This window comes from Trichosurus vulpecula, chromosome 3 (genome assembly GCF_011100635.1).
Source record: "Trichosurus vulpecula isolate mTriVul1 chromosome 3, mTriVul1.pri, whole genome shotgun sequence".
NCBI classification, from domain to species: Eukaryota; Metazoa; Chordata; class Mammalia; order Diprotodontia; family Phalangeridae; genus Trichosurus; species Trichosurus vulpecula.
In genome coordinates, this window is record NC_050575.1 from 397,994,456 (window position 1) to 398,022,092 (window position 27,637).

The 27,637-nt window shown below is 45.9% G+C and overlaps 2 protein-coding genes and 2 pseudogenes across 2 annotated transcripts; 3 read left to right on the top strand and 1 right to left on the bottom strand.

The window, feature by feature from the left end:
- Nucleotides 1–276: 276 nt before the first annotated feature.
- On the bottom strand, nucleotides 277–1,773 carry LOC118844644 (nuclear respiratory factor 1-like). Its single transcript, XM_036752582.1, has one exon. The coding sequence runs from the start codon at nucleotides 1,771–1,773 to the stop codon at nucleotides 277–279; it is 1,497 nt and encodes a 498-aa protein (XP_036608477.1).
- Nucleotides 1,774–10,674: 8,901 nt separating this feature from the next.
- LOC118843543 (cyclin-dependent kinase 12-like) lies at nucleotides 10,675–20,980 on the top strand. The gene is given in 5 exon segments (XM_036751222.1): nucleotides 10,675–13,867; nucleotides 17,935–17,949; nucleotides 19,750–19,978; nucleotides 19,980–20,100; nucleotides 20,102–20,980. Coding segments are annotated over 5 exon segments (4,437 nt in total).
- An 868-nt stretch (nucleotides 20,981–21,848) lies between these two features.
- Nucleotides 21,849–22,547, top strand: LOC118844634 (annotated as a pseudogene).
- A 185-nt stretch (nucleotides 22,548–22,732) lies between these two features.
- Nucleotides 22,733–23,868, top strand: LOC118842682 (annotated as a pseudogene).
- Nucleotides 23,869–27,637: the final 3,769 nt, after the last annotated feature.

Consider the following 27,637-nt stretch of genomic DNA (forward strand, 5'->3'; position numbering starts at 1 on the left):
GCCATAATTTAGCTTTTTCTGGACAATGAAATCAACAACGCTGCATTTAACTCCACTGCATCAGAAAATCAAGAGTGGTACTTTAAAAAAAATGCCGTTTCAGGTGTCCTCTGCTCCCCCGCCTTTACTTCCTTTAAAAAAAAGGATAACAAAACTTGCTTCCAAAGTCGGGAGACTTAATGGCTCCTGATTGCACTTCTGCAAACATGTACAAAACTTCTTTGTTGTAGAATAGAAAATGACCCCATGATCCAGGCCAGTGTCACTGTTCCAATGTCACCACCTCCACAGCCTGGCCATACATGGTGAAGCACTGTCTGCTATCCTTATAGTCACAGGTGCCATGGCCACCTGAACGGGTCCATTCCCTTGGGCCAGGCTGGTCATCACAGTCCGATACATGCTCAATGGAATCTGCACCAAGCCATTAGCATCCTGGACTCCAGTAAGTGCTCCTGGGGCTGCTGCGGTTTCTCCAGACAGGACGATCTGTCCTTCCCCTTGCAGTGTGGCCTCAGCCAGTGTGGTGACAGTGTGGGCGGCGGCTTCACTGTTGAGAGCCATGGTGACAGTGGCTTCTTGCTGTATCTCCTGAGAAGCTGCCACAGCTGCCTCTAACAATGATGCCACTGCCTGGGTTGCTTCTGAGGCCTGTGTTGTCTGGATGGTCATCTCACCTCCCAGGAATGTGGCCCAATTTTGTTCTCCCTCTCCATCAGTTACTGCAGAGTAATTCACTTGGGCAGCAGTGACAGTGGTGGGTAATTCAGAAGCATCAGCCAAAGTGGCTACTGTTGCTCCTGTACCAACCTGGCTAAGTGAAACAGTGCCGTCAGGATTGCTAAAGGTCTGGACCACGGTCTGGGAGGGTACCAGGTATGCTGTACTATGTGTTGCTATGGCCTGTTGTTGTGTTTGCTGATCTTCAAAAGTGTACAACAAGTCTTCCTGCCCGTGTTGTTTATAGCAATTTTTGACTATCGTCCGTAGTGCCTGGGTCCATGACACCCTCTCTTTCTGTTCTTCCGTTCGGACATCACTTCGGACATTTGCCCATGGGATGTCCTCTGGCCACCATATCGGTTTACAACTCTCCTTCCCCCATCCTGGCTTCCCACGGCCTGTGGAGTACTTTAGCATTTCTGGGATGAATGCCCGAAGCTGAGCCTGGGTCATCTTGTCCACAGAGACAGGAATTCCATCGATGGTGAGAGGCGGCAGCTCGGAGTTAACCTCCTGCGGTGCAGGGGTGTGTTCTGCTAAGGCTGATTCCAAGTCTTCAAGGATCATGCTCTTGTACTTACGCACCACATTCTCCAAAGGTGCTGCACCAAACACTTTAAAAACAGGGTTGCGTTTTGAGGGAGAGATACATAGGACAATAGCTTGCTGTCCCACTCGCGTTGTATATTCATCTAGTGTAGCTCGAAGTTTCCTTAGCAATCGAGTCTGCTGCCTCTTCCGGATGGAAGGATTAGATTCAAAGACATGGGGTTGTTTTCGTTTCTTTCCTGTTGCCACAGCAGCAGCAGCTGCCATTCCCACAGGACCTGCTGCGGCCAGGTGAGCTGTCACTTCGTCAGCAGCAGTAGAGTTGAGGATGTCCGAATCATCATAGGAGGTGTCCTCGGGAGAAGAAGGGGAGTCTTCATCAGCATTCAGCATGCTGTGTTCTGTGTAGGTGGCTACATGGACCTGCTGTACTTGCTGGGCCACTGCATGAGCCTTGATGGTAGCCATATGTTCTGTCTGGGTCACTCCGTGCTCTTCCATGAATAAATACTCAGAGCGGCTGCGCTACTGTGGGCCTGTGCCGTGGAGACTGCCGGAGTCATATTTTCAAAGGCACCATTACACCCTTCCCTAGTTCCCACCCACCTACAACTCTGTGATGTCACCCATGCCAACATTTCCGGGAGAGGGGAAGGAACTGGGATCTGCTTGACACTGCCACTTCCCTCTACCCTTGCCTCACAGCTGTGCCCCATCCTACAAATGAAGGTCTCAGGGACCTCAAGCTCTGAGAGGTCAAGGGACTTGTCCAAGGCTCCACATCCAGTAGGTTTCAGAGGCAGGCCTTGAAGCCACATTTTTGTGGTTTGGAGGCTGTCTTGCTGCTCCCCAACAAGGGTGTACCTAGTTTACAGATAAATGAGGATGTTCATGTCAACGGGGGATTGGGTCTCTGATCTCCAGTGCCAGGGATGGCAGATCCTCTCTTCCCTGGCCCTCCATCCTTGGGTGAGGGGGAGGCCTCAATGGGAAGGTGTGTTTGGGGTAAAGCATGGACTTGGGATTCAAGGAACCCAGACTGTCTGAAGGCAGGGGATGGTACCTGAAGCTTCTGCAGGAGACTCTGGGGCTGCTGCTTGAGTCTCTTGCTCTTCAGAAACTGAACCATTCATTTGATGATATACTTCTGCCGTAGTTCTAGTGATCCTGTAGTGAATAGACAAGGTTGAAGCCTTCTCAGACACAGAACATTGTCCTGAAAACAAATTATTAAGTTTTTCCTGACATCGAGCTTTAATTTCTTTCTTTGCAACCACCACCCAAGGCTCCCAGATCTGCCATAAGGAGATAACCAGGAATCACATTCTATTTCCAGGTTACAGCCTCTCAAATATGGAAAGGTAGCTGTATTTACACCAAGTCTTACCCAAGGTAAGGAGCCCCTGTTCATTCAACTCCCATGGCAGGAGCTTGAGGTGCTGCCCCTACTGGCTGCTCTCCTCTGGACACTCTCTAGCTTCTGAAGGCTAAAACATAGTGCCCACCACTGACCATATTAGTGCAGATGTGCTCTGCCCAGGGAAGGCAAACTCTGACCCTGGGGATCTGTCATGGAACCTTCTCTCTTTCTAAGGACACCGAGTCAGATCTGGAAGAGTTATAGAGACCCTCTGAGCCCCGCCTAGCGCGCACCCTTCCTTTACAGCAGAGTAAAATGAGGGTCAGAGAAGACAGAGGACATGTCTAAGATCCTGTAGGGAGGAAGCATCAGCCTGACAATCCAGATCCTTGGCTTCAAAATCCAGACTTTCCACAGCCTCCCTAGCCCTCAACAGGCAGGAATATTCACTTGAGACCAATGTTATAGAGTCTCAGAATGTCAGTGACATCCCCAAGGTGGTACAAATGGAAAGTGGCAGAGATAGGATGTACAGCCAGTCCTCTGTGTATTGGCTGCAGGTCAGATCAGACCAAATATGATTTCCACAGAGGACATTGTCTATTTGTCCATTATATATATGGGGAACCAGAGGCTCTGGAGGGGAAATGTCTGACCAGCTAGGTCTTGGTAGACCTGGGTCTCCTGACTCCCCTTCACCTTTCACTTCAACAGACACAGTCCTTCAGGCTTTTAAGCAAACACCACTGCTGCTATTGCCTGCATGGACTCAAGCCTAGGTCAGAACCTGAATGGACATGAGCAACTGTCCATTTCCTTCTGATCTCTAGCCCCAAGTCCCTCCAGGAGCTGGACTGAAATCCAACCATCCTCAACACTAATCCTCAGGAGGCATAAGAGGGAGTCCATTGAAGCCCAAGGAAGTCCATGCCCAGGATTACCCTTACCTGTTCTCTTGAAGAAGGTGCCTTGGAGCTGGTCCTGCTGAAGCTGCCTCCTCCAACCAGGAGTTTGTCAGACTGAGTTCCCTCAGGCTTCTATTGGTCCTGTAAGTACATTTGAGAGATGAGTTCTCACCTGATCTCAGTAATCCTATTGGCAGCTGGCTTGACACCTTACCTACTTAAGGACTAGCAGTTGTGAACACCAAGGCACTCCCCAGTCCTAGACCTCTTTCCTTCTTCTGTAAGGATTAATTGGAAGAAGTCTTTAAGCATCTGTAGTGTTTGAAAAATGAGAAAAAGGGGTCATCTTCAGGTCTTGGGAAATAGCTCATTAGCACCTACTTGTCTATAAATCAATAAATCAAATATGTCACATCTATTCTCTGATCAGTTACTGTCCTGCTAGGCATGGCACTAGGGCTGGGCTCTTCTTGCATATCTGTACATATACATATACATTCACATTTTGCTATACTTAGAGACCCTTAGGTAAAAGCCTGGTGGGAAGCAAAGGACTTTGACTGCTGCATGTTCAAGCCAAAAGGGATTGACAAATTGAGAATGTGAGGTCTGAAAGGGACCTTAGGAAGTGACCCATAGAATGTCCCACATGGAGAGGACCACATATCTTGAGGGCCAGGGCTTGAAACCTCATGGAATATTATTGGGTTAGCTCCAAGTATGCTAGGCTAAGTATTATAAGCCATTGCTTTGAAGATTTCTCACTTTAAGATCTTAGGTAGAGGGGTAGCTAGGTGGTGCAGTGAGTAGATCACTAGCCTTGGAGTCAGTAGGACCTGAGTTCAAATCCAGCCTCAGACACTTGACACACTTACTAGCTGTGTGATCTTGGCAAGTCACTTAACCCCAATTGCCCTCCCTTCCCCTCTTCAAAAAAAAAAAGATTCTAGGTGGAGGACTGGTTTTTGTCCTAGGCAGAAGCCTAAGGAGTCGGGTCAGGTGCTGGCGAGGAGTGGCCCCCTCTCCTCAAGGGAAATCCTTCAGTTTTCCCAGAATACAAAAAGAGTTCCTACAAAAGTTCTCAACTTGTATAGAACATTCACTGAACATCCCACTAGCCACCATGTTCCTAGTACCTGACCCCACACTATACACTCCGCAAAGAACTTAAACACTATACTGGAAAAGTGGGTGAGCACAAGTCCCAGATGCTTATCTAACTTCTCAAGTATGAGACTGGAGAAGGGTCTTTCTCTATTCAGTGGTCACTAACTACCTAAGGCTGGTTCCAAAAAGCTGCTGACTGAATTCCTGGGATCACTCACTCTTCAACATAGTTACAGGGCTTATATAAACCTGAGGAAAGTTAGCTGATGAACATTGCTGTTTGAGGAGGCACTTTGATGAGGAGCACCAGCCACCAAGCTGGAGGCACCTTCTCTAATGTAAAATGTCTGGGGAAGGCTAGGTTGTGGGGGCCGGGCTCCTGTATCCCCAGGCCTGCTTTGGTGAGGGTGCTAGGTTGGCTGACCAGTTTCTGGAGGGAATTGGAGCTGGGGAGCAAGGGAGTCAAAGGGAGAATTATTAGATTCCTTTCAGGGTCTGACCTAGACTTGAATCAGTGTATTTAATAGCAGCCCTACTATGTGCTCAGTGAATTTATTGACTAGACCCAGTGAAACTGAAAGAGTCAGAGGATCCAGGAGTCCTGGTTCCACTAACAGCCACCCCCTCTCTAGATCTACTATGGAATGGAATGGACTGGTGGATCTCCAATGGTCCTTTCAAATTAACACTGTGTGACCTCCTATATGCTACAGTCAGTGGGCATAGGACCTTGGTGTGTTTTCAAACTGTCTTTGGCTACTGGTGTGACCTTTGGACAGCTTCTTGTTTAGACCGGTTTCTTAATCTGTCACATGAGAGGGTTGGACTTTATTATCCCATCCATCCCCTAATCTAGCATCTTCCTTTCAGCTAGAAGTTTGGGGGGGGGGTAGGGAGGCTCACTGAAGAGTTAGTCTTTGGAGGTTTCCTTGGCCCTTTCTTGGAGAAAGGGGTGGAAAGTATAAAAATGGCCACTAGCAGCTTTTTCTGGCATGAGGGTTTACAGCAAGATTGAGAACATACTCAGGTAGATGCTTTGGCTGTTTCAGGTGTTAGCAATTTGCTTTAATTGAGTGCCTCCCTGGAGGCTAAACAGGAAATGTGTGGAGGTGGTGGAGAGGAATTTGGAGGAATTTACTACTAAAGAAATGGGAAAGACAGTAGTTATTTGCCCCTGCCCAAGGAAGGGATGGGAATAAATCATGGGTTTCTAACTCAAATTTAAAAAAAAGCCGTAAAAATCTACAAAAAGATCCCAGTGGGTGCACGTTGACCTAGATACCACAAAGTAACATCATCAGTATTTTATTGCACTTTATATTTCTTTTGTCACCTACTTCCCTACTTAATCACTAAGTTCCCTTTCAGGTCTCAATCACCTTGATTGGAGTCTAAGGGGGAAATAGAAACCCTTGTATTTTTCAGGATCCAGCAATGGAGTTGCACATTACTGCTTGGTAAGAGAAGAGAATTGGCCAAGGCATGCTAACATCCCTCCTATCTCTGATATTCCACGGGCATTCTACCCCTGGCCATCAAGATATGTGGTGCTCTCCATGTGGTTCATTCTATGCTTCACTTGCTAAGGTCCCTTTCAGACCTGACGTTCTCAACTTGTCAGTCCCTTTTGGCTTGAACATGCTACAGTCAAGGTATGGTTCCTACAAGGCTTTGACCTAAAGGTCTCTAAGTATTGCATAAAGTGAATGTATATGTAGAGAAGAAATCCTCTGAGTGCAGGATCCCTTGGACTGGGATATGCAAGGAGAGCCCAGCCCTAGTGCCATGCCTAGCAGGACAGTAAGTGATCAGAGAATAGATGAGATATATTTGATTTATTGACTTATAGACAAGTAGGTGTTAATGAGCTGGTTCCTAAGACCTGAAGATGACCCCTTTTTTTCTAACTTTTTCAAACTCTACAGATCCTTAAAGACTTTTCCTGATTAATCCTTACAGAAGAAGGAAAGAGGCCTAGGACTGGGGAGGGCCTTGGTGTTCACAACTGCTAGTCCTTAACTAGCTAAGGTGTCAAGCACACTGCCAATAGGATTGCTGAGATGAGGTGAGAACTTACCTCACAGATCTACTCACAGGAGCAATATAAGCCTGAGGGAATTCAGTCTGACAAACACCTGGTTGGAGGAGGCAGCTTCAGCAGGACCAGCTCCAAGGCACTTTCTCCAAGAGAAAAGGTAATGGTAAGCCTGGTCATGGACTTCCTTGGGCTTCAATGGACTCCTGAGGGTTAGAGTGATGAGGACAGTTGGATTGCAGTCCAGGTCCTGGAGGGTCTTGGGGTAGAGATCAGAAGGAACTGTCCATTCAGTTTCTGACCTAGGCTTGAGTCCATGGAGGCCAATACCACATGGCATCTGGGAGCATCCAACAAGGCCCACCCCTGGTCATACCATGGCAGCCAGTGCCTCTTCTCTATACCCTGAGAGAAGACACACAGGAGAACACCTCCCAAGGTCCACCCCAAGACATCCCAGTGATCCCAAACCCAGTTATCTATATCCCAAACCAAGTGACCCAAGAAAACATCCCTCTGGGTCCACCCAAGGAGATCACTTGGACCTCAAACTATTTGAATGTCCCAAACAACAGGACAGAGCATAACACAGCTTACTTCCTACCTCAAGGTCCACCCTATGTCATCCCTCAGCAGCCAGTATGTCCCAAATCAAAAAACATACAATACCCCAAAAGGTCCATATCAAGACATCCCCTGGAACCCAAGGCCTCTCATCTCTCAAATCACTTTACTCAGGAGAACACCTTCCAACATGCACCACAGATCATCCCATCCCATCCCAGCCAATACAGCTTCCCTAGAGCCAGCATCTGGGAACAGATGAGAATGATCCCCATTATTAACCCCACATCTATTTTACTATTAAAGCTCTTAACACAATGGTGATGAATAGGGAGGTAAGCCCATTCCCCCACCCCAAGATCAACCTGAGGGCATCACTTCCACTCTTACTCTTTTGCCAAGACAAACAAGGAAGAGATAGCTGAGACCACCTCCAAGATAAATTCCAGAGCACCAAGTTTACTGTTGCCCCTTCTATGGACATGACTAATTAACAGGCACCTGAAAGTGAGTCCCAGGATAAATCCCAAGCCTCATGATCACCCTCACCAAAGATATGACCTAGAAGAACATCCCTCGGGGTCCCCCTGTAGGCCATCCTGTGGACCTCAAGCCCTTTTAGTTACAGACCAAACCACATGACCCAGGAGCACAGCTCCCCACCCCCATCATCCACCCCAAATCAACCCATGCCAGGCAATACCCCTTCCTGACATTCAGCAAGAGACAGATGAGAATACCCTCCAGTATCCACACCAGGAGATCCCTTCTACTGGTAGAGGTTTCATCAACATGGATAACGAAGAGACGGCAGAGAATCACCCCCAAGACAAACCCTAGAGGATCCCTTTCACTGTTACCCTTCTTACTTACAGAGAAAATGAAAAGATGGCTGATCACACTCCCAGCTTCATCCCCAGGGGAGTTCTTCCCCTTTTGCTCCCCCCTTTTTTTACTATCACAGACAATGAAGAGATACCTCAGAACACCTCCCACCGGGTGAACTTGAGATTTCATGAATGGTTGCCCCTTTGACCACCACAGTATGAAGAAGTAGCTGACTCTGGAGTGCCATGGAACCTCATGAAATGTCTCTGGATTTGGAGGCCAAGGGCCTGAGCTCTTACACCCCAATGCTTATCACCTATAGGATGTTAGCAATGACCCTGACCTTGTCTAAGCCCCCTTTTCCTTGTCCACAAATGGGGCTGGGGGCAAGCATGGCTCAGATGGCCTCTAACATTTCTTCCAGCTCTCTATCTGTGTTCCTTAGGGAGAGAAAAGTCACCAAAGCCAACCCCCAAAGGCCATCCCTGGTCAGAGCACATATACAGTATTATGTTCAGTGCTGGGCACCATAGCATTTTCATTATTTAGTTTCCAGAGGAGAGCAACCAGCACAGGGAAGTCCCTCAAGCTCTTGTCATGAGAGTTTAAAGTGCAGGAGATTTTTGCCTTGGAGAAGTGAAGACCTGAGGTAGACATAGTTATCTTCAAATATTCAGAAGGCTGTGGCCTGGAACGGGAATTTGACATCTGCTTGTCCCAAGAGGGCAGACCTGGGAGCAATGGGTTGTGGTGGCAAAGAGGCACACTAAATTTTGATATGAGGAAGAACTTCTTCACATTGAAAGGTGTCCAAACATGGTAGGGTAAGAGGACAGGATAGTGGTTGTCCCTTAAGGGAGGGCTATGGGCAAAGTCTGAGAGAAGACATTTTGAACCTGTTGTGCTTGTGCATTCTTATTCAAAAATAGGTTGGACTGAACTATGCGGTCCTTTCCAACTCTGACATTCTCAGAACACCATTTGGGGTTTGGATCTAAGGCCTAAGAATAAGAGTAAAAAAAGACATGCTTGGCAAACTTTCCTTCCCTTTAACCTTTGTTCTCAAGACAACTAGGTGCCAAGGGGCTTGTTGATGATCCCTCTTACTTGGTATTTTCAAGAACTCTACAGATCCTTAAAAACTTTTTCTGATTAATCCTCAGGAAGGAGGGAAAGAGGTGGAGGACTGGGAAGGGCCTTGGTGTTCACAACTGCTAGTCCTTAAGTAGCTAAGGTGTCAAGCAGGCTTCCAATAGGATTGCTGAGATCAATTGAGAACTCACCTCTCAGATCTCCTTACAGGACCAATATAAGTCTGAGGGAACTCAGTCTGAGAAAGTCCTGATTGGAGGAGGCAGCTTCAGCAGAACCAGCTCCAGCCACTTTTTCCAAGGCAAAAGGTAAGGGGAAGTCTGGGCACTGACTTCCTTGGGCTTCGATGGATCCCCCTTATGCCTCCTGAGGGTTAGTGCTGAGGATGGTTGGATTGCAGTGCAGCTCCTGGAGGGACTTGGGGCTAGAGCTCAGGAGAAGGAGATGGAGAGTTGCTCATGTTCACTCAGGGTCTGACCTAGGCTTGTCCATGGAGGCAATAGCATCAGTGGTGTTTGCTTAAAGGCCTGAATGATGGGGCATGTTGTACTGAAAGGAGAAGGGGAGTCAGGAGACCTGGGTAAACCAAGACCTCACTGGTCAGACATTTCCCCTCTTTTTCCTCTACTTCCTTCGCGGTTCATAAGACAATTTTCTGCAGACTGCCTCAAGACCAGTGCAAATGGCTTGTTGATGGAGACTCACCAGAGTGCCACCTCCTCAGGATCGAGGGAGGGAAGGGAACTTGCAATGAGCGCTGAGATGACCTTTATGATACGACCTTTAGGAATCAGAGGCTGGAGAAGGTGTAAGCTGCAGGCAAGCAGCGTCCAACAGTGACCAGTGGGACAAGGCACAGACAAGCAGCATCCAGGAAGGTCCAACAGGATCCAGTAAAGACTTCTTTGAGGCCAAGATCAGCAGGAGCAACACAGAAACAAACTAATCAGCATGCCTTCAGAGAGGTACCTGGATCTTTCAAAATGGGTGAACCGGTGTGTGTGAGTGTGAGAGTGTGTGTGAGAGTGAGTGTGTGTGAGGGAGGTCTGAGGCAAGGGGAGCGGGTAGTGACTTCCCCAGGAAGGAGGGACAAAGGGGGGGTGCCTAGACCTCGGGCCCCCAGCCTCAGGAGGCCTCAGGGCGAGCCGGGCTGCCGGCTGGGGGAGGGCCCGGGCAGCCCTCACAGACAGGCCCGCTCGGAGACCGAGGCGGCCCCAGAGCTCCAGAGGGCTGGGCTGGCCACCCCCACCCCCTGCGGGGCGGGAGCCTCTGCCTCTTCAGCCTTTGAGGAGCTTTTTTTTTTCTGCCTTCCCCTCCCCGGCGCTCTGCCCTCCACCTCATGTAGGAAGGGACTGAGGTGTAGGGAGGGAGGGGGGCCAGGGTGGGCGCCTTCTTCCCCCACCCCTCTTCAGGAGGAGACTCTTTGCTGGGCGTGAGTTTGGGGGAGGGTGGGGATTGACTTTGGGGATTCAGGGGGATTCCTCTCCCCTCTTGAAGTTAGGGGAAGGGGAATGCCCAATTCAGAGAGACATGGGGGCAAGAAGGATGGGGGTGGAGGGAGTTCAGGGGCCATGCATCCATCATCTCTGGTTGGTGGTGGCAGCTCAAACAGCAGAGAGCAGCATAGACTTGTGTCCAAACACAAGAGGCACAAGTCCAAGTACTCCAAAAACATAGGCTCTCTGGCCCCTGAAGCAGCCCCACTGAGCACCATGATCAAGCCCCTGGTGGAGTACGATGACATCAGCTCTGATTCAGACACCTTCTCTGATGACAGGGCCTTCAAGCTAGACAGAAGAGATAATGATGATCGTCGGGGTACCGATAGGAGTGATCGGCTCCACAAACATCGCCATCACCAGCACAGGCGTATCAGAGAGCTATTGAAAACCAAGCAGATAGAGAAGGAAAAGAAGGTGGAAAAAAACCAAGAAGCCTCCAGCAAGTCAGTGTCCACGAAGGACCGAGTTTCTTGGACTTCGAAAGGACAGAACGAAGAGAATGATGACTATGGGAAGGCACTAGTATCCAAGAGTAGCAGTAACAAGGAATCCAGGTCAGCCAAATTCCATAAGGAGAAGACCCCAAAAGAACGAGAGTTAAAGTCTGGACACAAAGATCGTTCTAAAAGTCATCGGAAAAGAGACCCACCCAAAAGCTACAAATCAGTAGATAGCCCCAAATGCAGATCCAGGAGCCCTCACAGAAAATGGTCTGACAGCCCTAAGCAGGATGACAGCCCTTCTGGAGCATCATACAGCCAGGAGTTTGATGTTAGTCCTCCAAGGTCTCATACCTCCAGCAACTATGATTCCTACAAGAAGAGTGGGTCCTCAAAAAGACAGTCAACTAGTCCACCTTACAGAGAACCATCGGCTTACCAGTCCAGCACCCATTCACCCAGTCCATACAGTAGGCGACAGAGGTCAGTGAGTCCATACAACAGGAGGCGATCATCCAACTATGAGAGGGGAAGTGGTTCGTATGGTGGTCGTTCGCCTAGTCCCTACAGCCAAAGACGGTCTAGCAGCCCATTTGTGACCAAGCGTTCTGTGAGTCGGAGCCCTCTTCCCAGGAAATCAGTGAAGTCTAGAAGCAGAAGTCCTGTATATTCTAGACATTCATCTTCCCACAGCAAAAAGAAGCGATTTGGTTCATGCAGTCGACATTCTAGTATCTCACCTACCAGGCTACCTTTAAACTCCAGCCTGGGAGCTGAGCTCAGCAGAAAGAAGAAGGAAAGAGCAGCTGCAGCAGCTGCTGCAAAAGTGGACGGAAAAGAGGTGAAGGGGTCACCTGTAGTTTTGACTAAAAAAGAAAACATCTCAGGAGAGGCTAAAGAATCAAGCCTTGAGTCTAAAAAGTTATCTAGAGTTTTAAAATCTGAAAAATCTGCTTCAGATACAGAATTGGTAAACTTAACACATCTGAATACAGAGATTAAAACTGGAAAAGTAAAATTAGATGAGAACTCTGAGAAGCATCTGGTTTCTACTAAAGACTTGAAATCACAGGGATCAAAGGACTCTAAACCCATAGCATTGAAAGAAGAGATTGTGGCCCCAAAGGAATCAGAGACAGTGGAAAAAGAGGCTCTTCCGCCTTTCACTGCAATTACTTCTCCACCCCCTCTACCGACTACCACCCCTCTATCTCAGACGCCTCCCCTGCCACCTTTGCCTCCATTACCTGCTGTTCCACATCAACCACCTCTGCCACTTCTCCAACCAACTTTTAGTCAGGTCTCTAATTCTGTCACCCCAACTTTGTCATCTACTCACCCAAGGACATCTGCTCTATCCTCTCAGGCAAACTCTCAGCCCCTTGTACAGGTTTCTATGAAGACACAGGTGTCTTTGACAGCTGCTATTCCACACCTGAAAACTTCAACTTTGCCTCCTCTGCCACTTCCACCCTTACTTCTTGGGGAGGATGACTTGGATAGTCCAAAGGAGAGTCTTCCTCCAAAACCTATGAAGAAGGAGAAGGAACGAAGAATTCGGCATTTACTCATGGACCTTCCTCTTCCTCCAGAGCTCCCTGGTGGTGATCCATCTCCCCCAGATTCTCCAGAACCAAAGGCTGTCACCCCACCTCAGCAACCATGTAAGAAGAGACCAAAAATCTGTTGCCCACGTTATGGGGAAAGGAGACAAGCAGAAAGTGATTGGGGCAAGAACTGCGTGGACAAGTTTGATATAATTGGAATTATTGGGGAAGGAACATATGGACAAGTATACAAAGCCAAGGACAAAGATACAGGAGAGCTAGTAGCCCTAAAGAAGGTGCGACTAGACAATGAGAAAGAGGGCTTCCCAATAACAGCCATTCGTGAGATCAAAATTCTTCGACAGCTGATCCACCGGAGTGTTGTTAACATGAAGGAAATTGTCACAGATAAACAAGATGCACTGGATTTCAAGAGGGACAAAGGTGCCTTTTACCTTGTATTTGAATACATGGACCATGACTTAATGGGGCTGCTAGAATCTGGATTAGTACATTTTTCTGAGGACCATATCAAGTCTTTCATGAAACAGCTAATGGAAGGGCTGGATTATTGCCACAAAAAGAACTTCCTACATCGGGATATTAAATGTTCCAACATTTTGCTAAACAACAGTGGACAGATCAAGCTGGCAGATTTTGGACTTGCTCGACTGTATAGCTCTGAAGAGAGTCGTCCTTACTCAAATAAAGTCATTACGTTATGGTATCGACCGCCAGAACTGCTGCTAGGAGAGGAGCGCTACACACCAGCCATTGATGTTTGGAGTTGTGGTTGCATCCTTGGGGAACTGTTTACAAAGAAGCCTATTTTTCAAGCTAATCTGGAGCTGGCTCAGCTCGAACTAATCAGTCGGCTCTGCGGCAGCCCCTGTCCAGCTGTGTGGCCTGATGTTATTAAGCTGCCCTACTTCAGCACAATGAAACTGAAAAAGCAGTACCGCAGGCGTTTGCGTGAGGAATTCTGTTTTATTCCTTCGGCTGCTCTAGACTTGCTCGACCACATGCTGACACTGGATCCTAACAAGCGTTGCACCGCTGAGCAGGCCCTGCAGAGTGACTTTCTTAGGGATGTTGAGCTCAGCAAAATGGCTCCTCCAGACCTCCCCCACTGGCAGGATTGCCATGAACTATGGGGCAAGAAACGACGGCGACAGAGGCAGAGTGGCATTGTGGTGGAGGACCTGCCTGTAGGGAGTTAGTGCCGACCCCGGGGCTGCTCGGACCCTAGCGCTTGGCCTGTTTCCTGAGTAAAACCAGACAGGCTTAGTAGGAGTTGGAACGGTAGACGCCCGGAGGAAAGACTTCTGTCCCTAACAGCCCCCACCTCTTGCTCTGATAGCCATCCTTTCTCATGCAGGCAGAGTCCATCCACCAAGGACTCACAAGCCCAGTAGGAGGAACACAGCTGGCCACTACCTAATGCTCTTGAACCAGTGCCTAACACAAACATGCTTTAATTAATGGGAACTTCTTTGATACTTTACAAGGGCATCCTGCCCCGTGTCTCACATAGCTCATACAGTTCTGATAATCAGTTTGTATCCTGCCCGAGCCTTCCCAGGCCTCTTTAGATACTGTAGAACAGCACTCCCCTCCTGTTCCCAGCCTTCCCTGTCACTGTAGACTAGCACTCCCCTCCTGTTCCCATACTCCTGTGGAAAACACCTCACCACAGCCCTAGTTTTCCCATACGCTTGTAGGCAGCATAGTTTACTATAATCTAGATTCTTCCCACCAGATATCGCTACTAATCTAAGTGCAACAATACATTACTGAAGCATATCTCTTTTCCCATGCTTTCATCCCCTTGAACACCTGCTTCTGCTTATGTAGTGCAAAAACCTATAAATATGGATAATGGCTTCCAATAAATCGGAGTTATAACCATCATTGCTCCCGCCTCATCATTGCGTACTGAGATAGGGCAACTTGCTGGTCAAGACCCTAGCATCTGGCGCCACGTGGGGCTCAGGGGAAAAACTGCGCCAGGGATAAGGGCCCCACATTCCGTGAGACCCCTCGACCTCACTGAGGGAAGGTCTCCTCGGCTGCCATGGAGCCGAGTCACTCACGGAAAATACATTTTACTCAGCTCGCCCGGGAGGGAAGGACAAGTCTCCAGTTCGCAACCTGAAAGCAGGGCAACGACACCGTAAGACTTTCGGTCGAGGTAAGAGCCGAGGCCTTACCAATGGGGCTATCTGCATCCTTCACAGAATGTCAGGACTTAGAGACATTCTGTAGAATAATTTATAAGCTTAGCAAGAAACAAGGATGCATGATTCACATTAGAAAAATTAGGGATTTCATAAACGTTCTTAAGGCAGTCTTTCCTTGGATGGAGCAGCACCCCCCTGTCACCGTGGAGGAGGATAAGGGGGCAAACGAAAGGACGGTGGGGCAGTTCTCTGTCTGCTCAAACTACCCCCTTGATCCGCATGCAAAAACCTCTCAAAACATACCGGCAAAAACAAAAAGGGGGAGTTAGGGGCACCACACCACAACAGGGTTAGACTCCAAGGACAACATACCAGAAAAAAGCAATTTAGTATATGATTCGGAGGAAAGAATGAAGTTTCCTTCAGCCCCTTCCCCAACTCCTTAATATAAATCCATTTAAGCATGGTACCTGGCCTCTGTTACATCAGAGGGCCAAGCATTTTGTATATAGGATTCAAAAAATCCCGTTTTTTTTTGTCTGTGTCTGTGTTCTGTGTCTGCGTTTCTGTGTGAGTGTGTAATCTGACACCCTGTAATGTCCACTATCTCTTTCTCTCCCTCCCTGGCTCCAGAAGAGCAGGAGGGCGGGGGAGAGAGAAAGAGAGACAAAACTGTCTTCTTGTTTATACGGTTTAAAATTGCTAGAAGTAATGCTCTTTCTTTATCCATTCATTCCAAATGTGGCCAGTTTGGATATGATGAGAGATAAGAAAGAAAGCGGGAACTTTTCCCTGAAATTTATAGTAAATGTGTTACTCCTGATTTGATGCTTAAGATAAAGTCAGAATTTCTTATACCATTTGGCACTAAGGCAAATTCGGAAAATGCATGGATTTCATATAAAGAGACACTCTGAGTCTCCCAGTACAAGGAGAAGGGACAAGGCGCCACTGGATTCTTTTTTCCAGAGTCCCACTCACTTTTGACTGGCAAATTCAAAGTTCTCACTTCCAAAAAAGTTTTTAAGGAGTAAACACAGAAGTGAAATTTACTCAAGTTAAAAGTAGAACCATTAAGATCTTTTCACCTGTCTTGGACTAAGCCAGGGCTGCAATAAATGACAGAGCAGCAAAAAATGCTTTAGCAGATTCTGTTAACCACAGATAATCTGGTGAAGCACAGGAAACCTTTTTCAAAATGATAATACACGTATGAATGTGAAGAAAAATCAGCTTATATGACAAAAGATATTCTGTATCCCCCTCCAATCTGTAGACTCCTTGTGGGAGAATTCCAGCTCAATGTCAGAAGTATATACAAAGATGTTTTAATTCGTGTGTGGTTAATGAGAATTGCCATGGGACTAGTAAAAATAAAAAAATTGGAAAATATTCTAAAACATGAAGTATTATAAACGTGAAGGTATTAAATAGATCTGTAGAGTTAATAAGTACTTTTCCACTTTAGTAACCCTCATTCCTACTTTTTGAAACAACTGATTTAAAGCTTCTAAAACAGAGAAATAAAAGCCGAACGTGAGAACCAGTCTGAACATATTTTACTCAAAAGACTGTTACTTACTGTATTCCTGAGAAATAAAAATACTTCTTCAGATAGGAATTATCTCCATAGATATTACCGGGACCGCTCGGGTGAAAACATTTCTAGCTTGCTGTGATTTTCCTACATTTGCTACTTGGAAAGTTTAAAAAGTGATTTGGCTGCAAATATACATTAGAGGGTTGGCTCCTTTTCAAAATAGTTGCCCTGTGTACTAGCTGCTTTTTCTTATCTAGGCCCTTTATTCTGAGGTGTCTTTCACCTAAAAGTTCTAATATAAATTAAATCTTAGTAACATAGAAACTGCAGAAAATAAAATAGGCGTGGCAAGGAAGCCTCTATTCTCTGTTCTCGACTTTGCTACTTTGTTGCCTTCTCATATCCCACTGACAACAACCCTGCACCTCTGGGCACCCTGAAGCCCACACTTCCAGGCAATAGGTTAATGGAGAAACCTCTCCTCCTAAGACCCCAAGTCCTTGCTCCCATACTACCAGAACCTTTGCTCGTAGTCTCCCAAACCTAGCAACCTCTATTAGAAAGTAAAGGTCCCTCAGGGACCCTCCTCAATGACCCCCTAGACCTTTAATTCAGGTGCTGGACTCTGCAGCTTCTCAGCACCCCCCAGTCCGCAACCAGGCTCTGCAACTGTGAGGAGAAAAGAAAAGCCTCTACGCTTGGTAAGTCCAATAGACGTAATGATTTGGGAATGCAATTAATGTCATCTGAAATTTTTCTGTTTGTACTATTATTATACTTCTGAATTGTAGTAAAATTCTCCTCTACTATAAAATTTAAGTGACTAGAAGTAAGATTAGACAAAGCCAGAATGTTTTATTCTATCTTATTGGGTATGACACCTGTCTCTGCTTTTTCCTTCTATAGCAAATTTCTGTGATCAGAACAAGTAGTTAGTATAAGATATAAGCTCTTTTGTGTTATATTACTAGGCAATCTGATCTTATTTTTATCTAGAACTAGAACATGTGCAGAAATTTATACAAACTGTTTAAGACTCACTTTAAGATGTTCTCTTTGTTTATAAGGATTCTAAGAGCAGTATACAACATCATTTTGACTTAGAAACTTGTGGTATTTAGGAATTCTACAATAACTAGAAACTTTGTTTGCTATAATGCTTTGGGATTAGTGTTACTTATGGACTTTTGCACCAATTTAGTAAAGCTTTATGAAGAAAGATAGAAATGCATATGAGCCACATAGGGCTCACTTTTTAATTGATCCTTAAGCAATGTGAGAATGTTATTTTGTTGTTTCATTAATATCATGCTCATTGCTGACTTAAAATTTGTTACAATTACTAATGATGATGATAGTAAGAAAAACGTTTTGTGGTTTAGTTTGTAAACGCCATCAAAGGAACATAAAGATTGGGGATGGTACTTTAACATTGTGCTAAGATTGCTCTTGTAGGAGAATGGACAGAAAGCTGGTTCCTGCAAGAAGAAAAAGAGCTTCTGCAGAAGGGAGCCGAGGCCCAAGGGACCGGGGAGCAGCAGGAGCAGCTGCCAGCCCTTGAGGGGGGAGCAGGAGAGGTGGCAGGCAAGTGGGTGCGGCAGGAGAAGAAGAGATTACTGAGTGAACCAGAGGAGAAGGCCAAGGACGTTGCAGTGCCTCAGCTCAGCCCGGAGCTCATCAGTCAATTGTGCCGGTTTCTTTCCCCGAACCCGTACTTTGAGAGCTTCTGCAATCGAAGGGTCCAGGACGTATTTGACCAGAGTAAACTGCAGCATCAAACACCTAAAACAACTCCAAAAGACTTATGAATGAAGCAGACTGTTGACTGTTTAAAAAATAAAAAAAAATAAAAATAAAAAAATAAAAAGGGGGGGAAGGGGATTATGTGGAATATTGAAGTTTCTGCGCCCTTGTAGGCGTATCCCTTCTTGTACCCCTCCCTCTTTCTTCCACTTCCCTGACCTGTCTGTATACCACACACAGAATCAGGTTGCCCAAGCACACACTCTCCAGGATCTTATGCATAACGTCTCCTTAGGTTTTGAGACGCAAGCCCACATAGATAGGTCATTTTATCAAGCCATTAACACCCTTAGACAGGCAGTCATGAAACTAGAAGAGGAAATAGAGCTGATAGAATTTAACCAACAGCTGAAGTGTGATTATTGCAACCCCTCTTATTGTGTCACCCCCCAGAATACTATGCCACTGAATGGGACTGGGATAAGATCAAAAATCAATTACATGGGCTCTGGTACACTAATGTGTCCTTAGATATCACAGACCTCTATGAGCTTGCTACTTCCATCGGTGAGGCAAGTTTCCAGGACCTGTCCCCTGATAAGTTTTCCAAAAAGTTCCTTAATTTCTTCCGGCATCCCTGGTCTCCTTGGGGATGGCTGGAACGTACATTGATCAGTGTTGCCTTAGGCTGTGTTGCATAGCTCTTCTTTTGTGTCTGCTGCCTTGCTGACATCCTCCATCACCACTCTAAAGCATGATATTTGGAGACTACATGCTGAGCACTTGCCTTGTTCGGGAGGTGCTGCATTGTAAATTAAAAGGGGGGGAATTGTAGGGAGTTAGTGCCGACCCCGGGGCTGCTCGGACCCTAGCGCTTGGCCTGTTTCCTGAGTAAAACCAGACAGGCTTAGTAGGAGTTGGAACGGTAGACGCCCAGAGGAAAGACTTCCGTCCCTAACAGCCCCCCTTAACAGCACCCACCTCTTGCCCTGATAGCCATCCTTTCTCATGCAGGCAGAGTCCATCCACCAAGGACTCACAAGCCCAGTAGGAGGAACACAGCTGGCCACTACCTAATGCTCTTGAACCAGTGCCTAACACAAACATGCTTTAATTAATGGGAACTTCTTTGATACTTTACAAGGGCATCCTGCCCCGTGTCCCACATAGCTCATACAGTTCTGATAATCAGTTTGTATCCTGCCCGAGCCTTCCCAGGCCTCTTTAGATACTGTAGAACAGCACTCCCCTCCTGTTCCCAGCCTTCCCTGTCACTGTAGACTAGCACTCCCCTCCTGTTCCCATACTCCTGTGGAAAACACCTCACCACAGCCCTAGTTTTCCCATACGCTTGTAGGCAGCATAGTTTACTATAATCTAGATTCTTCCCACCAGATATCGCTACTAATCTAAGTGCAACAATACATTACTGAAGCACATCTCTTTTCCCATGCTTTCATCCCCTTGAACACCTGCTTCTGCTTATGTAGTGCAAAAACCTATAAATATGGATAATGGCTTCCAATAAATCGGAGTTATAACCATCATTGCTCCCGCCTCATCATTGCGTACTGAGATAGGGCAACTTGCTGGTCAAGACCCTAGCACCTGCCTCTGTCCAAAATCTCTAAAAGAAACTACCTCAGGAGCAAATGTGGAGCCTGTGAAGAACAACAGTCCAGAAGCACCACCCCAGCCTGCTGCTGTCAAGGGGGACCCTGGGGCTGGGGATGCAATAGACCTTGGTGACTTCACACAGCAGCTGAATCAAAGTGAGCTGGCAGTGTTACTGAACCTGCTGCAGAGCCAGACTGACCTGAGCATCCCTCAGATGGCACAGCTGCTTAATGTCCATTCCAACCCAGCAGCTAGAAGCCCTGAACCAATCCATCAATGCCCTCAATGAAGCCACGTCCCAGCATCAGGACTCTGAGCATGTGGCCCCAGAGGAGACTGTGAAGGAGCCCCCTCATCCCGTGGTAGCCCAAGCCCTCAGCAGAGCAGACAACCCCTGAAGCATCTGGCACACCAGGTGACATGCAGAATGTGCTGGCAGTCCTCCTGAGTCAGCTGATGAAAACCCGGGAACCAACAGGCAGCCTCGAGGAAAACAATGGAGAAAAGAGCAGTGGGCCACAGGGGCCCCGAAGAACTCCCACAATACCACAGGAGGCAGCAGAGAAGAGACCCCCTGAACCCCCAGGACCTCCACCGCTGCCACCTCCACCCCCTCTGAGTGAAGGTGATCTTTCCAGCGCCCCCCAAGAGTTGAACCCAGCTATGACAGCCGCTCTACTACAGCTTTTGTCCCAGCCTGAAACGGAACCTTCTGGCCACCTGCCACATGAGCACCAGGCATTGAGACCTATGGAATATTCTACCAGACCCCATCCAAGTAGGACTTACGGAGGCACTGAGGGGCCTGAATCAGGGTTCAGTGCTACTGACATTGATGAGCGCAATTCCAGCCCAGCCTTGTCAGAACCTTTGGCCCAGACCCTGGCGAAGAGCAGGGCTTTCTCGGGCTCTGTGAGCCATCTTGGGGAGTCGAGCAGTTACCAGGGCACGGGGTCAGTGCAGTTCCCAGGGGACCAGGACCTCCGATTTGCCAGGGTCCCCTTAGCATTACATTCAGTGGTTGGGCAGCCATTCCTGAAAGCCGAGGGAAGCAACAATACAGTGGTCCACACAGAGGCCAAATTGCAAAACTATGGGGTACTTGGGCCAGGGGCCACTGGGGCCAGTGGTTCAGGAGCCGGCCTTAACTGGGGAGCCCAAGCACAGGCTACTGCTTATGGAAAGCTCTATTGGGGGTCTGGGAGAGTCCCACCAAGAGGGGCAAGAGGGAGAGGAGTTCCTTATTAACCAAGAGACTGGTTTCCTGAAAGACTCCTTCCCTTTCCATCCCTTCTTTCTCTCCTCTGAACCTTTTAATGAAATTGTTTGCCAGATTGAGGTAATCGTCTGCATTGGACTACTACAAAGCTGTTTGTCTTATTTCTTGCTCAGTTGCTGCTAGCGGGAGTTCTACATACATACTGATGTGGGCATTTTGCTTGCCAGACCCCCTTTACTAGGCTGGGGCCAGAGCATGAACAACTTCAGCTCTAGCTGGCAGATGCTGGTGAAAGGGTTTGGGGAGGGTCATTAAATTGGAAACTAAATGTTTTAGCAGCTCAGAACCTGCCCTACTTGGACAGGAAATAGAAAAAATAGTAACAGCTCTGAGGCAAAAGTCAGAGAGGAGGCTCTTTTGTTTTTGTTCCCTCCACCCTTCTACCTCTTAAGTGATTTCCCCCCCAGTCTTCTATTTTATAATTTTAAAAAATGAAGTTCAGAAAATTCAGTCTTCTGCATTGAGCAAAACTGGGAATGATTTGGCTGGTTTAAGAACATGCACCCTCCCATCTGCCACCCCAACCTTTTGCTTTTAAGTGAAACTCTTTTTCTGTTAAGCTGCTAGACACATCTCTTTTTCTGATAAATTTTCTGTCCCCAAAGTTTGTTCCATGTATGCCTTCTCTCCCTGCATCTGAAGCAGGTTGCAGAATGTGATTGTACTGGGCAAACATGGACTTTTTCCTCCCTTCCTTTTTTGCCCCATTTTGGAAGGGCCTTTTTTTTTTTAAAGACATGTGTGGGGAAATTGAACGTTTTAGAAGCTCAAGAGCCTGGGATGATTCTTTAACTTTTTTGAAATAAAGGAAAGGAAATTGAAATCCCCCCCGCCAAAATGGGTGAACCTCAGCAAGTGAGTGCACTCCCTCCACCCCCCATGCAATACATCAAGGAATATACAGATGAAAACATCCGGAAAGGTCTAGCTCCAAAGCCTCCACCTCCAATAAAGGACAGTTACATGATGTTTGGCAATCAGTTCCAGCGTGATAACCTTATCATCCACCCTTTGGAAAGTCAGGGCATTGAAGGACTTCACCCTATGCAGTTTGATCATAAGAAAGAGCTAAGAAAACTCAATATGTCTATCCTTATTAACTTTTTAGATCTTCTAGATATCTTGATTAGGAGTCCTGGGTGCATAAAACGAGAAGAGAAGCTGGAAGATCTGAAGCTGCTTTTTGTCCATGTGCATCATCTCATAAATTAATATCGACCCCATCAAGCAAGGGAGACACTGAGAGTCATGATGGAAGTACAGAAAAGGCAGCACCTCCAAACAGCTGAAAGGTTACAGAAGCACTTGGAAAGAGTTATTGAAATGATCCAGAATTGCCTGGCTTCTTTGCCTGATGATTTGCCCCATACAGAAGGAGGGATGAGGTTAAAAACTGACCCAATGGATACTGATGACAGCAAAAATTGTATTGGAGAAAATGAACAGCGAGAAAATTGTAGTCACAGAAGAGACCAGATCATAGAGAAAGATGCTGCTTTGTGTATCTTAATTGATGAAACAAACGAAAGGCCGTGAAGTCTTTTAAAAATTTGTTGTACAAACTTTTGGGGGATGGGGTGGGGTTATGTAGCCAAAAATTGTATGACATTGTCTTGCTTGATACTCTTGAAACTTGTATAGAAATATAAATTTGCCTGATCATGACGTTATGCATTTACAAGCTGGGAATTGTTTTTTTTTTTTAAACCTAAGTTCTTGGCCACGTGACTGGTGCTCGAAACATGGAGGAGCCAGAAATGGATAGGAAGAGACCTCGAGAGGAGGAGGATGACACAGCAGGGCGCCTGTCAGAGGATGAGGACTATGTGCCTTATGTGCCTGTCAAGCGGAGAAAGCAGCAAATGCTACAGAAGTTGCTGCAGATGCGGTGGAAGGGAGCGGCAGAGGAGGAGCAGAAAGACAGAGGCGTTAAGCCCTGAGGAGACAAAGATGACATTCCACTGGGCCCCCAGTCCAATGTCAGCCTCCTCGACCAGCACCGGCACCTGAAGGAGAAGGCAGAAACCTGGAAAGAGTCAGCCAAGGAGAAGCAGCTGAAAGAGGAAGAGAAGATCTTGGAAAGTGTGGCAGAGGGCCGAGCTCTCATGTCGGTGAAAGAGATGGCAAAAGGAGTCACCTATGATGATCCCATCAAAACTAGTTGGAAGGCCCCTCGATACGTGCTGAGCATGTCTGAAGCCTGGCATGACCTTTTCGTAAGAAGTACCACATCTTGGTGGAAGGAAAGGGGATTCTTCCCCCCTCAAGAGCTTCAAGGAAATGAAGTTTCCTGCAGCCATTCTGAGGGGCCTGAAGAAGAAGGGAATCCACCACCCCACTCCTATTCAGATCCAGGGCATCCCTACCATCCTTTCTGGCCGTGACAGGATCGGTATTGCGTTCACTGGCTCTGGCAAGACATTGGCGTTCACCCTGCCTCTCATCATGTTTTGCCTGGAACAGGAGAAAAGATTACCATTCTCCAAGAGCGAGGGGCCCTACGGACTCATTATCTGCCCTTCAAAAGAACTGGCCCGTCAGACCCACGGCATCTTGGAGTATTACTGTCGGCTGCTACAGGAAGACGGCTCGCCCCCCCTTGCGCTGTGCCCTCTGCATTGGGGGCATGTCAGTCAAGGAGCAGATGGAAACCATCTGGCATGGGGTGCATATGATGGTGGCCACCCCTGGGGGTCTCATGGACCTGCTGCAGAAGAAGATGATGAGTCTGGACATCTGCCGCTACCTGGCCCTGGATGAGACTCACCGGATGATTGACATGGACTTTGAGGGAGACATCCGAACCATCTTCTCCTACTTCAAGGGCCAGTGACAGACACTGTTTGGGGTCATATAAATGAATATGGGCATAATGAAAAATTTTGGCAACAGTAAAAGGTATCTACACACACAAAAACCAAAACTTAATTCAAAATCAGACATGTAATGAAACCAAGGCGTCTCTGTCACTGCTTGCCCATGTTGCATTGTGCAACTTCACTGCAGCCTTGGCTCTGAACACACAACCTGTGCACTTTGCAGTTCACATACCACCACGCCACACAACACCAACAAATGCTGCCAGAAATACTTCAGCTCAGTTTCTAGACTACTGTATGGTTTGAATTGCAGTGTTTTTAATGTATATACAAAGTTTTATTGCAGCAAATAAAGACAAAACCCTTGAAGAATATTTATCCACCATCACCCCTGTATGTGCATATAAGTGTGAACATTCATTTTTTAAATTAAGCACAAATGTAATTTCATACACTAAAGTTAGTATCTAGTTGAGAAATTATCAGTAATATTCATTTATATGTTAGAAAAAAATATTTTTTGGTTATAGATAAGTGGCTAAATTTAGACAGGAGACGTAAAAATACTGATGACAAAGCAGCAGAGTCTTTCCTACCAGGTTGTGTTACACCTAAATTGATAAGGGAAAAAACCCTATGTTGAATCATGTGGCTCTCAAGAGGGAAAAGTTTAAACAGATTATTGAAATTGAAAGATGAAATGGTTATATTTTTGACTAAGCAGAAATCCAATTTTGTTATTTTTTTCATAATGACTTACAGTTTTCAAAACTTATTTGTCACAATTTAAAAAAAACTCGATGATTGAAATAAGTCACTTCAAGGAAATAAATGACATATGTTAGAAGTTAAAATTGAAAACTTTACTAAAAATGAATATATGTAAGAATAGGGTGCAAAATGGTTCTTTAGAAATGTTTACAACAACAGATGATTTTATCATTGAAAATAACATTCCCAGGGATTTGATTGTAAGAGTTGTAACTGATCATCTGAAATCCTGGAGACACAGTTTCAAAAATACTTCCCTTCAAATTTTGATTTAAAAAAAACAGGTTGGGTACATAAACCATAGTCAATTGAGATAAAAAAAATATGAGTCATCTGCCAGTCAAGAAGAATTGTCCGAGTTATCAACAAACACAGGTTTAAAACTTGAGTTTCCTAGAAAATCAGTTCAATGAATTTTGGCTTGGGATTAGGACAGAATTTCCAACAATTTCTGAAATCGCCCACAACATAAATCTGTCATTTTGTACTCTGTATTTATACGAAGTGGGCATTTTCAGCTTTGGCAATTATGAAGTCAAAATATTGATCAATTGTGAAAAATGTTGAAGATGGTTTACATACTGCAGTATGAAAAATTCCACCAAGATTCAATCCTTTATGTAAAAATAAAAAAGCACATCCATCTCATGAGTATGCAAACCCTTAGGGTTGAAGGCACAAGCTGGAATACTGTGTGCCTTGATTGGTCCCCATGAAGGCTTGGGGGAAATCTGTGTTTGCCCCATAGAGACTTTAGGGGATTTGGGATTTGGCAATGCTGTGCCTGTCTCAATTGACCCTACTGAGATGTAGGGGTAGTTGCCCCCTCCCCACTTTTTTGTCAGCATCTGCAAGAAAGGAGATACAGGAGTGCAATAGGAGTTGGTGCTACCACTATCACCAACCCCTTTGAGAAGACTAGACTAGAATAAAGTAAAATTATTAACCCTTCCAAAGCTGTCTTCCTATCCATCCTGTCTGACCAGATGTTTTAACAACCCAGCTAGCAGCTTCTGTGGGGGTGTAAGATGCACCCAGGACGCTGCCGGGATGCCAGAAAAGCACAGGTTCTTTTTATCTGCTTAAACAAGGAAAGCACGGTGAAGGGTTTGACCAGCTTACTTTAATCCAGCATTCAGTTAGCATACAGACAACATTCATTTAGTTCAGGGGAAAAGGCCAGCATTCAGTTAGCATTAAGTTAGTTCAGGGGAGCATACAGACAAGCATCAAGAGATATATCAAATACAGATTCACGTACTTCAGGGGAAAAGAGCCAGCACCCTGAGGTTCAAAACATTCATTTAGTTCAGGGGAAAAAAACCAGCAACCCGAACCTCAAAACTAAAATACAAACAAGTTACAAGTATCAACAGACAGACCCAATACAATTCATAGTTACCAACATCTGGGCTCGGCCCCAGAGCAAGGGCTGGCCCAGAGTCATGCTTGCTTGCCGCTGCTTCCCACACCAACCGGAAGAGGAAAGAGAGCTCTTCAAGCTGTCCTCTCCCCTCTTATAGGGTTTTTGACATCATCAAGTGCCGCCTGAATGACCAGGGCCGATTGGTTCTTGAGTTGGCCCCTCCCCCTAGGGTAGACGTTAACACCTCCCCTCAGCCAGCCCCATGACTCATCACACAGGAAGTTGCTTCCTGGCATGCTCTCTGGGCTTCCTGCCCCGGAAGAGCAAGCCACAGTGTCCGGAGGCTCAATGAGGTAAGCTGAGTCATTCAAAGAAAACAAAGGCCATTCTGGTTACACCAGAGCAAGAGTAAATCTGTGCTAGTAGCCCTCCTGTGTGTTTACTTATCTTACACTAGGTCATATGGTAAAAGCTAGCTCAAACCTTATAGCACTCGTAAGAGTTTCAAATTAGGAAGCTCTACACCAGAGAATTTACATTTTCCATAATTCTTGCTGCTCCTAACCTTACCTAAACCAGGTACTTGATTGAGACATTGCCAACAACTGGCTGAAGGAAGAATCTAAAAGAATCTATGAGGATTGGACTTGTAAGACATGCTATTCCAGTTTAAAAACCTGACATTTATGAATGTAATTATTTCAGCTATGGTGTAAGAGTTCTTTGTAATTGGGAGTTTTCTGAAAAAAAAATTCCACCATACCTATTCCCTCTAATTATTTACTCTATCCACTTTTGGCTGTGTTGTGCTTCTCAGCACTAAGGCACTCAAGTGCCTTTGATTGAGTCTTGCCTTTGTTTGTAGGAAGGCGCACAACCTTTTGCTAATTAGGTCAGGAGTGGTGTGAAGCCCTTAACAGGTGTGAAATACTGGGGTCCTGCGAAAGGGTATAGAAAGGAGTTTCTCTTTCATTGGATTATGAACAGAATTGAAAGAAGAAAAAATTAAAAAGAAAAATATTTGCAAAATGTTATATTATTTTATCAGCCCTGCTGATCATATGTTCTAATATTCTGAAGTTATGTGATTTGAGAAACAGGAAACTTCCAGGCTTTCCTACATAGTCTAGATGAAGTTTCATCAAAGACTATTTCACTATCACTTCATAAAATTGCAGAACTATTGATCAAGTGATTAGTGGTTATTATGACAAGGTTAAAAACTATTAAGTATTTACATGCATATATTTTCAAGGGAAAATTGATCATTGATTACTGTGTGGGAAAAGGTACAAAGAAAACCTTATAAAATGACCTTATCTGTAAAGTTACAAGGTTTCTTGGTACCATCTAGTCATAAACCCTTGTCAACCCTTTAGGAGAGTTTGCTGTGTTGTGGAATTCTTACTGAGTAAATGGGATATAAACATTCCTTCCTCAAAATGAAGGGTGAAATTTTCAAACTTGCTCATAATGTAGTGTGAGTTTCACCCCAGTTTTTTGTCTCTTACTTGTGAAAGTGATTAAATTATTCCTGAAATAATGTATGCTGAAGTCATGTCTTGATCCATCTTAGTCCAAACAGACTCCAGCCTTACAAATTTTATTTTTTATAGTGTTGATATTAGTTTAGTGTTGATATTAGATTAAGTGTTGATATTCCTGAAGAT